Raw genomic sequence first — 12633 nt, forward strand, 5'->3', positions numbered from 1 at the left:
ACATTTTTCCGTGAGCAAAATCTTAGTAAAATTTAAACCTTTACAAATTAAGAAGTGAGAAACTCCTTACCTGTCTGTACCACACAGACTGCTCCATGCCTGGCCTGGCCGACTCCACACCCGGTTTATTAGAGTCCTCTTTACCGTGATGGCCACCTTCGCTGAGCTTCACCTTTAAGCCTTCCGTTTGCTGGGGCTGGAGCTTAGCCTCCTCTGCTTTTGGGATGATGACAGACTTGGCTGGCTCTGAAGATGAGTCCCTCTGTTTGCTGGGTGCCTGTGGCTTTCCCAGATCAGACAGACTGGGGGCTTTTGTGAGTCCAGGGGGAAGAGAACTCTTTTGTTTCCAGTCATCCTTCATGGCGGCTTCTCTCTCTTTCATGACCGTTTCAGTTTTAGCTGCTCTGTGCTGCTCTGCCATCAATCTCTGCCTCTCCTCATACTGCTGCCTGTAGGCTGAACTAGTGTTCATGAGATGGTTGTGATACACCTGGTCTGGGTAACCATATGGGGGAACATAGTATTGGCCATAGTAGAGAGGCTGCATGTACATGTTGGGCCTTTGCTGGATCACTGAGGCTTGCTGTTGCTGCTGTTGTGGCTGGATGGAGACAGAATCTGCTTTTCGTTCCTCCTGAACCTCTGGTTTTGCCTTGTCTTCGCTTGGCTCTGGCTCTTCCTCTTTCTTTATCTTTACAGTTTGGCCATCTGGCTGTGGAGCACCAGTGCTAGCACCACTGGGGCTAGGGTGAGTGTAGTTTGGAGAATAGTAATTGTCATAGCTAGCATAATAAGGTGACTCTTTATTGGTTGCCTGAGATGGAAAGAGAGCCTTTTTGGCTCCTTCCCTCCCAGACTGATCTTCTACTTTTGTTTTTACACCTTCCACTTTTCCCTCACCATCCTCTCCAGCATCAGAGATATCGGAGTATGCGGGGCTGTTTGTCTTCACCGAAGAGTTATCAGCCCCATTCTGAGTAACAACATGGAGAGGAGCTAGAGGTTGTCCACTACTGTCCATACGACTGGCCACGCCAATTGATGGACTGGGCGCGTTATCTGTGAAGCTGTAAATTTTGTCTGCCTCAGCCTTAATGCTAGCTAAGCGACTTTGATGAAGATCTGAAGAACCATTTAAATGGCCTTCACTTCGGCTTCCAGGATCGGAAGACTCCGAGTAGGGGCTCTTCCCGTCTTCTGTTTTCCCACTTTTACCCGAAGGCTTGGGACTGTCTCCATCTTTCCCAGGCTCCTTCTTTTTCTTGTCCTTTTTCTTTTTGTCCTTGGAGCCCCCTAGAACCTGATTCATAGGAGAGGAGTCTCCAGGCACACCCGGCTTTGGCTGAATGCCTTTAAACTGGGGGCTTTTGGAAATGCTTTGAATCATTGAACTCATTCCTGGTGGATGGTTAGGACTCCCAGAGCTAAATGGAGTTGGCTGTAGGGGGTACATCTGCTGCGAAGACATGCCTGGAGCCACCGGCCTGGAGGGTTTCATGTTCTTCTGGGTCAACTTATCAGGCTTGGTACTAGACTTTTTGGACTTTTTGTCCTCTATGCCATCATTACTGGCATCATCAGTGAGAGAAGGCCCATCCTCACAGCAATCCATGGAAATGCCACAAGCCTCTGCATCTGTTTCTCCATTTTTCTTTTTAGGCTTGGAGCCAAATTTCCCTGGGGAGGGAGAAGAACTATGTGCATCAAATCCTCTTCCTTTTGGAGTGACTGAGCGTGCTGGGGAAAGGGAACCTTTCTGGGAAACTGAAGCCCCGTTACAACTTCCTGGGTCAGGGTGTAGAGAGGACTCTTCCCCGTACTCACTGTCGCCATCCATGTCCAGCTTAACATCGTCATCATTATGAGCACGAGCCTGATGGTACTTCAGGCCGTTGATGTGCTTGTACTTTTTGTTGCAGTTGGGGTATGGGCAGTCTATAAGTACTGGTGAGGGGCAATTGCGGTCTAAGGGAGGTGGAAGACACTCAGTCTTAATGGTGGGGAGCGGGACTCCAGAAGTTGGTACTACACTGTTGGAGTTAGTGCGCATACGCTTGTTGCCTTTAGTGTCCTCAGAGCTGGAGTTGGGTTCCATGTCGGAAACGGGCTTGTTCTTCCGCTTGCTGGCCGAAGAGGGGCTGGCTTTAACATCCTCAGTGTTACTATTGGGTGGAGTCCTTCGCTCAGAGGAGTTCTGACTGCCACGTCGAGCCTTGCTGTTGGACCCGGCTCTGGTCTTGCTACTGTTGCTGCCCTTGTTGTCAGAGGAGTTGCTGTTTTCATTGACTGGGGTGTTGCTGTTGGGACGCATTCTCTTACCTCGACCGCGCCCAGGCCTAATCTCCAAATCACTTGTGGGGGATTCACAGAACCTGAAAAATTTGTTTAAAAAGGCCCAAGCTATAAAATGTGGGAATGTGCACAACTATAAAAATAAATGGTGTCATTTTCATGTTGAGCTGCCAAATTAATTTCCCCATTCTAACAGAGCAACAATTAGGTGAATAATACGAAAAGAAAAACCCTTATAATTGTTGAATGATTCTAAAACCTGACTATTTGTTTACAAAACTATACATTTATTTTCTAATATGATATTAACACAATGGCTGATTTGTTGATTTTTGTCAAATGATTGTGTGCATGTTTTATGTTTAAAGGAAAGCCTGTTTAAATGAATAAATTATCATAAATCACTCTGATGTCGAACAATTACTGAGTATGCCATCAACACGATGTTAATGTGCCTCACCATTGAAGAATGGAAACAGATTGGTGACGTATCTGGATTTCTGTCTCCTACTGGAGAGAGTGTCTATTCTTATCCTTTCCCGCTAGTCTCTAAGCAGAGCGTCTGGCCTCCTCCCTGAGGCTTAAGATGAAGTGTGTGGGATACACCTGGCTTACTGTGGCTTCGGTAGGGGCGGGGGAGAGGGGGAGGGGACCCGTGTCTAAGGAGAACTGACAGACAGGCACAGGTTGTGCTTTTCAGAGCTGATTGGGAGTAGTGCAGCACAGCCATGGATCTAATCAGACTGCTCTGCAGCTCTCATCACAGTCAGCTTGGATTAACCGGTGGTTGGAAGGATGGACAGATTAAATGAACTAAATTAGTCTTTAAAAGAATGTGTCTATTTACAGCTAACTATGTTTTGTGTATGTCAAACATCAAGAGGCCTGTACTAAAGAATAAAGATGCTGTGTTGAATGCTTTCAAAGGTTTTGAAGACATTTTTATTTGTATACTCCTTGTACATACCTTGGCGGAGCCCAGTCATGGCGCGTACAATCTAGCAGCGTTCCAACGTACGTTTTGTTCCGCCATGTCACATTAACCACCAGCATCCCTGAAAAGGATGAGAGATGATTCTCAATACAGTGGGAGAATAATTTTGCCCTCATTGTCATCCCCATGAAGGCTCAATGCCACAATTATACAGCAGAGTTCTTCCTTCAACCTTGCAACTCATTCACAAGCAGCCACTTTCGCCTCTCTGTATTCCCAACACAGCTGTGGCTGGTGTGCTGTTTCCATTTAAACAGATCAAATAGAGGTTTCTGAGGGCTGCACTTTATACAAAAAAAAAAAAAAAAAAAAGATCCCTCCTATTTTTATTGCCTGCTCAATGATTGCAGCGGGCTGAAAGCAGCAAGGTGCAGAGTGAGTCATTTCTCGAGGAAAACTGGTTGATGGTGTCCTACGTCTGACTTTGCAGCAATGAGCAGCAAATGCCTCTGCTTCTGTTAGCACGGTTGTTTTTTTTTTTCGTAAGAAAAGACGCTGAGGTGAATAAAAGGACAGGAACAGAAAGCTGTAATGCAGAGGATTGTCTAGGTGAGACAACAGTGTTGCTATGATTATTACTGCTCTAACAGAAGCCCACAATCAGCTCAGCTGACATCACATTTATGCACGGTTTGCAATTCAGGTAAATAAGTGACTAAAAATGCTGCCTCAAGCGTTCTACTCTGATAGGGTTAGCATGTAATGGTTAATATACTACATCTGGCAACGTGTCAAGGATACATTTTTCATGGTAGTACACTAAGTGAAATACACATTTAGTCACCACCTCTTTAATCTTACACAAGGAATAACATGATGAAAGGTTTATACAAAAGTCAAGGAGATGAAATCCAGCAGATGAGCAACTCCTATTAAATCAAGCACAGCCATTTTCCTCACTTTATACTCACTCCAAGCTCCACTAGCTGCCAAATGTACCGAAATGCAGTCATTCCTGGCTAAGGCTGATAAACACCAGCCAATAATGTCATCATAAGTAAAAATGTCCTAAAACATACCACGTGCAACACTCTTCCACCCGCCTTATGTCACACTGAGACTTCCAGACTGCAAGAGCTGTCCTTGCTGCCTCTCCTTTGAAAAATGTCAATGGGGTCAGTAGAGGAGCACATTAGCAGTGGCCCCCTGGTCATTCTCCTGGAGTCATTAACGTTCCTCCGGCCACCTGTCTGTGCCCCAGGGCTGACTCGGGGTGAATGGCCAATCGTTTCACCTCTTGTGCCCTTCAAAGGTTTTGGCGGAAGAAACAGAAGCTTGGCGTGTGCCCTTCTGGACTCTTACACTCCATTAATAAATACCTCTGAAGCAGTTAAACACAGGAGCTCTGGCCCGTTACGGATCAGTGGCTCTACAGTGCATGGTAGGAAATGTTCACAGCTGAGCTTGCTCCAGAATCCACAATTCTCTCACCTATACAAAATAACCTGCCTGCCATGTAACGCAGGGGTGTCAGACGTACCAATATCCACGGTTTTCTCCAGGAGAAACGTGAGCGACAAACGAAAAAATCTCGGCTTTCTGCTTTTTTCATCTAAGCTTGATAATGTTCACTTTAACAGAAAAGCCAATGCACCGTGAAAGACGTACATGTGCTTCTGGTAGAGGTTACTCTCGCTTCATGTCAGCGTTATCTAAATGAACTCTGACCTTTGTGGTTTCCTCAGACAATAACATAAGAAGCTGATTACGCAAAAGAAGTAGTCACGACACACTTAACTTATTTTCTTGCTATTTGGGGAAAAAAAAGCTTTTTCAAGCAATCATTTTCTAAACAAATAATCAGCTAACAAAGTTTTACAGCTAATCAGTGAAAGTATACAATGAGGTTAAAGATTAAGCTACTAAGATCTTGTGCACATCTGCCCTTGAATTAAGTTTAAAGGGGTGGAAAAAAGGAAAAAAAAAAAACCAAAACGGAATTATTAAACAAAAACAGTGAAGCATAATGAATGAAGCTCAAGTCGCTGTAAGAAACTGCAGGGAAAGGCACAGTGTGTAAAGCCGGGACTGACATCAGTATACTGGCATAAGTAATCCTGGCGTGCCTATTTTCCCTGGCACTCAGCCGTTTCTGGGCTCCTCTTCAAGAGCAATAAAGTTTGTCAAGATTTAGGGTTGACACTTGGAGGCATCAGCGTGCATGGTTTCCATGGGTGGATGAGACACCAGCATGACCCTGGTGTGCCTCCAGCTTCCTGCCAAGGGGATTTGTGTCATGGTGATGGTTTGAAACATTGCCCTGATCTGTCTCTATGTGTTCCATCAGGAGCTGAAAGCCGTCTAACCCGGAGTCTATTTGATTTCATAAACACGAGTCAGTAGAGAGCAAATAGACGTAGCTAATCTATTAATCCAGGAGGTATTCAGGGAAAATGTTAAGACATGGGAATCAAGTCTTCTTTTTCATTCCGAATTAGTCGCAACGTCGTTCTTCGGGATGTTGATGAGCTGAAAAGAGCTGTCTTATTTCATCATGCGTTAATTAAATACGATTACTTTTAAGCCTCTGAGATTTGGACTGCACTGCAATTCATTATCAAACCACGTTCATTACAGCAGGTCTATAAACAATCTAGTTTACATATTGCATTATGCTAACATTTCTGTCACAGTGTCTTTTTATCCACTGCTATCATTTAATCATCGCTTTATATCATAACGTATCTAAAGACTGATCTATATTTACACCCTGAAATAGGTGTGATGGTCGGGTCTTCACAAACCTTTGAGCATATATGTAGCTGACAAAGAAACCACTAATGCCAGTGATGAAGGAAAACTCCTTGAGCCCACTCAGAAAATAAACCTGAAGAAGAGCGAGATTTCAAATGCAATGCGTTCATGACGACCCTGAAGGTTATGATCATTAAATTATGAGAGTAAACAAGTGTAGAAGAATAAAGACAAACACTACCAAGTGTTCAGTAAATAAGAACGAGGATGAGTACACGACAATCTCAATCTTATGATTACAAAAGCAGTTCTGAGGCACAAGTGCAATAAAATGGGTAATATTTCCACATAATTGAAACGCCCACAATGTTTGATCTTCTGAAAACCATCTCTTTTCAAAAGCATCAGCAAAAACAAGTGCAGGACCGTTTGCTCTTGGCAGGGTTGACATTTACAGAAACATTGCTAGAAGCATTAAGACACAAGATCATAATTGATGTGGGCAGAAGCACGGCGAGTCCTTAAAGGAACCGAGCACAATGGTAAGCCATATCAAAGTGCTCGAACGACACCCTTCCACCGGATCTGGTTGCTCCACTTTCCACCCACACACGGTGTCAGGGAGATACAGATCTGCCCGCTTCCGCAATGAGGGGGGGTGGAAGCACCCCACAAACTTCAAACAGGCATAGGCATCCTGGTGGACCCGGCGCTAGCTCAGCTGGAGAAAGACGATCAAATGGAGCACATGCCGAGCAGACGGCCTCCTCCTTCTCCGGCATGTTTTCCAGAGGAGGAACAGATGAGAGGAGGCTGGAAGCAGCAGGCCATAACTACCTCCCTTAAGCAGACTAAAGCAGGTGGAGGCCTTCAGTGCCTGTACACGCCTGAAGCTGGAAATGTGTACGACCTTCTTTTTTTGTCCCTCCTGAAATGTAGTCAGTCAAGCTAGGGAACACAAACATACATCCAAAAAAAAACAAAAGAAACAAAAAAAAGCGCTGGCTGAATAAGAGGCAGTGTGACTACAATGGATAAAGGAGCAAATACTTAAGAGAGGTATGCGCTAAGGATGCCGACGAGGCTTCATTTATAAGACTGATGCTCAGAGTACAGCAGTGGGCACACACTGTGGGCGACTCAGAAAGTGTGTGTTCAACATGAGAAACAAGCCTACGCCATACTGCTGCACAAGTAGAGCTTTGATGCTAAAATAAAGCTTAAAACAACCCACAAAATGCAGAACTCCACTGCCAAGAATCATTTAACATTGTGATTAAAAACTTTGGATTCGTCTCGTGTGTAGTTGTGATCTAAAAGCCTCTATTTGAAAACAGTAGGTAATGGGCCCCAGGTAATAAAACCTTTTAAAGATGCATAAACTGCACTTCTGGCATATGGACCTGATTCAACACTTTACTCTACAAATGCCTCTCCACTGGGTAGTTTCCAATAAACTATGACACTATGTGATGTGAGCCTTGTTTTTTATTTCCATTTATTCTCACTACTTTATACTGATGTATTTTAACTTCCATAAATAACCGTAATGTGAATATGAAAATTCAAATATCAAACCCACCTAACCAATAAAGACCAAATCTTCGGGGGGGTGGGGGGGATAATATTGCTAGGCTGGCCATGATATGGTGTTCCTTGATCAAGGGCACACCAGTGGCAGCTTGGGGTCTTCTGATCCTCTCTGACCTTCTAATCCAGAGCCTTAACCAGTAAACCAGCCACCACTGCTAACGCTAAGAAACAAAACGCAATTCCTGGCACTTTAAACATCATCGTCAACAAATAGAAGGTCATACTATCAGCACAAAGCTTCAGTCAACCTAAACAATGTTATTAAAACTTAATCACCCGCCACTTTAATATAAATACCATTAACAAGTTCATGACTTTTGTTGAGCAGGTTATTAGTATATATATATATTTTTTCTTCGCATTAGCTTTGTATCCAGATCAACTGTGCTGCAAGCCCGTGGGATCAGTCCTGCAATAGAAACATCCTCAGTGTACTTACCGTCCTCAGTTTCTTGCCACACAATGCCCTCCAGGTTGACGCTTGTTCCAGGCTCGCAGGGCCCCAGGCACTCAGGCTCTGTGCTCAGTGCCACGTCGGATGTGTTTACTGCCACAGAGCGCGTCCGAACCATCAGCTGCTCACATGGCGAGGCGATGTCCGTGTTACCCACTGAAGCTAGAAGGTGGAGCGGAGGTGGCGCCGGTGTAGAGACCGGAGACTCCATCTGCATAAACATTAAAATAGGAGAAAAAAACACAGATAGAATGAGAATACAGTAGGAAATGCTAAAAGTATCCTAAGATCTATAACAGAAAAGGAGACAAACAGAATCTAAAAACCAAACAAACAGAAGATAAGGCCATTAAATCCCATACAAACGAAATGGAAAGCCTTCCTAAGATTAAAATTGCTAACCATAGAAAGCTGCATAAAATGCACACCAATTTTTTTTCTAATCATCATGCTTTTATGCTTAGGTCGAGACGTCTAGGTGAGTTAACGTCTCGGGGGTTGAGTGGAATTCTGGCTCTGATAAGAGGAAAGTCATCAAGAGATCCACAGAGAGAAGAAAAAGGCTTCATTCACTCTCTGAGAAGTGCGATGGTGTAATTATCACGTTGGAGTGAGATCATAACAGGCTCAAAATTTCCATTACTTTCTTTAAGCCCGGGTGCGAAACATGACGCTGAGGCGAAAATCTAATGGCGTCTTAACCGCTCGGTGATTTATGATCACCGTGACTCGCCAAAGCAGTGGCTGGTGTGTGAACAGCGCAGGCGAGTCGTCATCCAACTGTCAGGTCTACAGCACTCGCAAAGAAAACAGAACCTGCTACATCTCCCCCCAGCACCACAAACACTTTCAGCTTACATCACTGTTGAGTGTCTTCATCCTGACTTTGGATGGATTTCTGGCCCAATTCGATGCTTTGACATGTTGCGTTAAGGCAAGGGCCAACGCTCATTACGCAGCTAACACGAGTCATCTATTCTTCACACCAGGTGCATGGGTTCCACCGTAAGTTCACATCATTAATGAAAAACGAGATGGAGACCTAATTAAAGTGCAACACGTCCGTGCAGTGAAAATCATACATTTTTATGAGTCCATTTAAAAGAAAATGACAACAGAGATGAGTGTGTTATGACGCTTTTCATATTTTTCATATAGTTATTTATTAAGATTTAAGTGGAAATATTTTCACACTGCATGAAGTCTAATTTTGCCAAATGGGCAATTTCTATTAAATTACCCTTTTTTTTTTTTACTGTCTGAAATATATGACTCACATGATTAATGTATTCACTTTTACCAAAATCCATAACGCCCCATGGCACACGTACACATTCTATTTACAGAGCAATGATAATATAAACACATTTGAGGCAGACAAATGTCTTTGGATGAAAACCAGAATTTTTAAAGCAAAATATAAATTCGTATAGATGGACCTTTTAGTAGCAAAGGCATCAACCAAATTTAAGGGCACTTCGTCACATCTGTGCATCACGACATACATCACTGGAGCTTATAATTTTATGATTTATGAGGCCTGTTCCATTACAGAATGTCATGTTTGCCTGACATGACTGCTATTACAACACAACCCTCACAATTAGTGACCAAACCGCGTAGTCTATATTTGACGGACATCAAGAGCACATCAGCCTCGGACAGTGTATGCGCATGATAATCGGCTTTAATCGGTCGTCGAGGGTGTGGGATTCTCTCAAGTAACAACCCTGACAGATGAAAACCGAAGCAAAAAAATTAATTGAGGTTTGACACGGGAGAGTTAAACATTTATAATGTGTGGTAAATATTTCCACTGGATAAGGACACGGTGTTCCAGCACATTCAGAGCAACATCATCAACTCTTAGATCGATGCCCTTGTTTTTCGTCATTTCTCATATGCGATTGCAATCTATGGGTTCCTGAGCTTTTAGCTACTTTCTTATTTGTGGAATCTACTTCTCATCATATTCACAACAGCGACTCTAGACTTTCAACTGTAGCTTGAAAACGCATCTTTTTTACGCATCTTTTTTTCAGTAGACATTCCACTGCTACTCAACACACTTATTATTGATTTCTATAGCGTTTTATGATTTAAAATTTGCTGATTGTGTTTTAACTGGATGTAAGGCGTCCATAATTCAAATGTTTTATCATCATCATTAACTGAAATGTTTTTCTGAAAACGAGTCAACTGAGTGTTTAGCTACGGACAGAAATAAAGGTCGAACGTGGCGATTTCCACTGTGAACCGGTTTCTTTCCTGTAGCCTTACAGGTGTGATGTTTTTCCCCTTTCAGAAACACTTTTTAGCTGCTTTACTGTATGCCACTGCAGCACAGCTCCTGGAGAACATCATAACCTGAGTGAGAGAAATGCAGTTCGGATGTCAGACAGGAATTTTCCTGCTCTGGGTACAGATTGAACTAAGCTTGGAGCGTGAGTGGTACTAAAGCGTTTTTGTTTGGCAGGAAGCCGAATGAAAGCATGTTTTGGGGTGTTTAGGTACACGTGTTTGTGATGTTTAATGAGAATCAGAACGCTGAACTCACCTACACAGCATCACACATCACTGCTCACATCAATAGTATACAGAGTAATGATTAAACACAGCACGTCAGTAATAAAGACAGTGTAGCGCACCTGCACGTGCACACGCACACACACACTCACACACAGCTTCCATGTCCTGTTTCCCAGCAACATGCTTTATATCATTTACATATTTAATCATCTTATTAAATAATCATTATTCACTTTTTTTTTTTTTTTTTACACATGTATGTAAGCATGAATGAATACCATAATCAGCCAAAGATCTTGCCATGTCAACATGTGCTGGGAAACCAAATAACCGTATACACACGCGCACACACATTTTCTTTGAAAATGAGATTACACTGCAGATTCTTATTTGCAGAATTTAGACGGCTATAATTGTGCATCCTGCAGCAGAGAGATGGCGTGAGTGCAGGAAGACGGCGTGAGCCGGACGACGTTGTTCTGGGGCGAGCGTGAAACACAAGAACAGGAAAACACTATGCAGATTACACATGACAGCTGTGCCCGCATACACTTAACACTTCAAAGCCCGACTCCATTTCACTCGCCGTGTAACTTACAACGTGCCGAGAAGGATGTAAAGCAATCTGTCCTCAGGAGCGGTGAAAAAAAAAAATACACAAAAAAAAAGCCCTGTAACGGCTACTGATCCATCAAACGATGACATCTGTGCAGGCATCTTCTTTTTAAACGCTTATTACTTCGAGCAGACATATTTGCACTTTTGTGCTTGACGCTTTACGTTTCAGCAAACCGTAAAGAAAGTCATTTATTTCCTAATTGCAAGATACAGTTTTAACTCTATAAATAACGCAACATTACGGCTCATAGATTTTCCTTTCTTCATGCGCAGGGTGAAAATAAGGGCAGAAATGTGCAGTTGGAAATTGAATTCCGGCGCTCGAGTCAGCAGTGAATGTTCTGTCTGTGCTGGGTGTGAAAAGTGATAAGACGAGACTGAGGTTTAACAAAGCCACAAGTGAACGAGAGCCAGACCCCCGGAAGATTCCACCAAATCGGTCCTTAATTTTCTGAGCATCAGAAGTTTTGCATGTTGTTTGTTTAAGTGTTGTCGAAATAGCACAAAAATAAATTAATATTTCTGCCGATAATTATTTTATTTAATATTTAATAAAGCTACATTTAAAACGAATGTGCACTCATGCAGAAAATATAAATCACAAACTACTTGTTCAATTCCTACCATCTGCTCGTCTACACACGCAGACATCAGGCATCAGGATGAATAAAACTCCCCAGCTACCGCATAAATAACCATACTGAGAGGAAATAAAGACTCATCATTTATTTTACACGAGACGTGATGACAGAACACTGTAAACCTTTACAGACTTGCTGCATTACAACTTATCGCGCCAGAACAACGTCGATAACGATCATAAACTTATTTCTTCCGCTTAAGACTGTAGTAGTGCAGGGCGGCATGATCCTTAATCAATGCAAGTGATTATTTTATCAAAATGTTGATCAAGTCCTTTTCTTTTTTTTTTCTTACATCCCATTCCACTTTTAATCCCCATTTACTCTTCTAATAATCACTGCACTATATATTGGAGTACGCTTGTGTAGATTTCTGTTCATTCAGCCACAAGAGTGTTAGTAAAGTCAGGAACTGATGAAGGGTGAGGTGAGGAGGCCTGGGGTGCTGTCAACATGTCAATTCATCCCAATAGGGTTGAGGTCAGAGCTCTATAGCAGGCCACACAAAAACTTCCAACTCCAAAAGGCTTCGTGCACAGGAGCATCGTCATGCTGGAACAGGGTTGGGTCTCCTAGTTTAAGTAAAGGGGAAGTTTAATATCCAAATACTTTTGTCCATATAGTGTATTATTTAAAGCTGTATTTTAAAATGGTTTGCCATTAATTTGTAAGAAAACCAATACACCAGAAGGCACATTACGCATCACATAATTGGGCTGAAATTTGATGATATGGCATTTTGTACAAGGGTAATTTTGCTGGGAAATACCGGTTGTGTCACTCTACTGCAAATAGCATGATTTTAATGTATAATTATA

General features: G+C 42.8%; 1 protein-coding gene across 2 annotated transcripts in view; it reads right to left on the reverse strand.

The window, feature by feature from the left end:
- The window catches only part of LOC124390848 (zinc finger protein 609-like), a 50992-nt gene that overhangs the window by 5343 nt on the left and 33016 nt on the right, over window positions 1-12633 (reverse strand). For both annotated transcript variants that reach the window (XM_046856915.1, XM_046856916.1), the window contains exons 3-5: window positions 8013-8238; window positions 3260-3347; window positions 71-2372 (exon numbers count right to left, since the gene is read on the reverse strand). In XM_046856915.1, the coding sequence (XP_046712871.1) occupies window positions 71-2372; window positions 3260-3347; window positions 8013-8238 (2616 nt within the window). The remainder of the gene's footprint in view (window positions 1-70; window positions 2373-3259; window positions 3348-8012; window positions 8239-12633) is intronic.

Source organism: Silurus meridionalis, chromosome 9 (assembly GCF_014805685.1).
Source record: "Silurus meridionalis isolate SWU-2019-XX chromosome 9, ASM1480568v1, whole genome shotgun sequence".
Taxonomy (NCBI): domain Eukaryota; kingdom Metazoa; phylum Chordata; class Actinopteri; order Siluriformes; family Siluridae; genus Silurus; species Silurus meridionalis.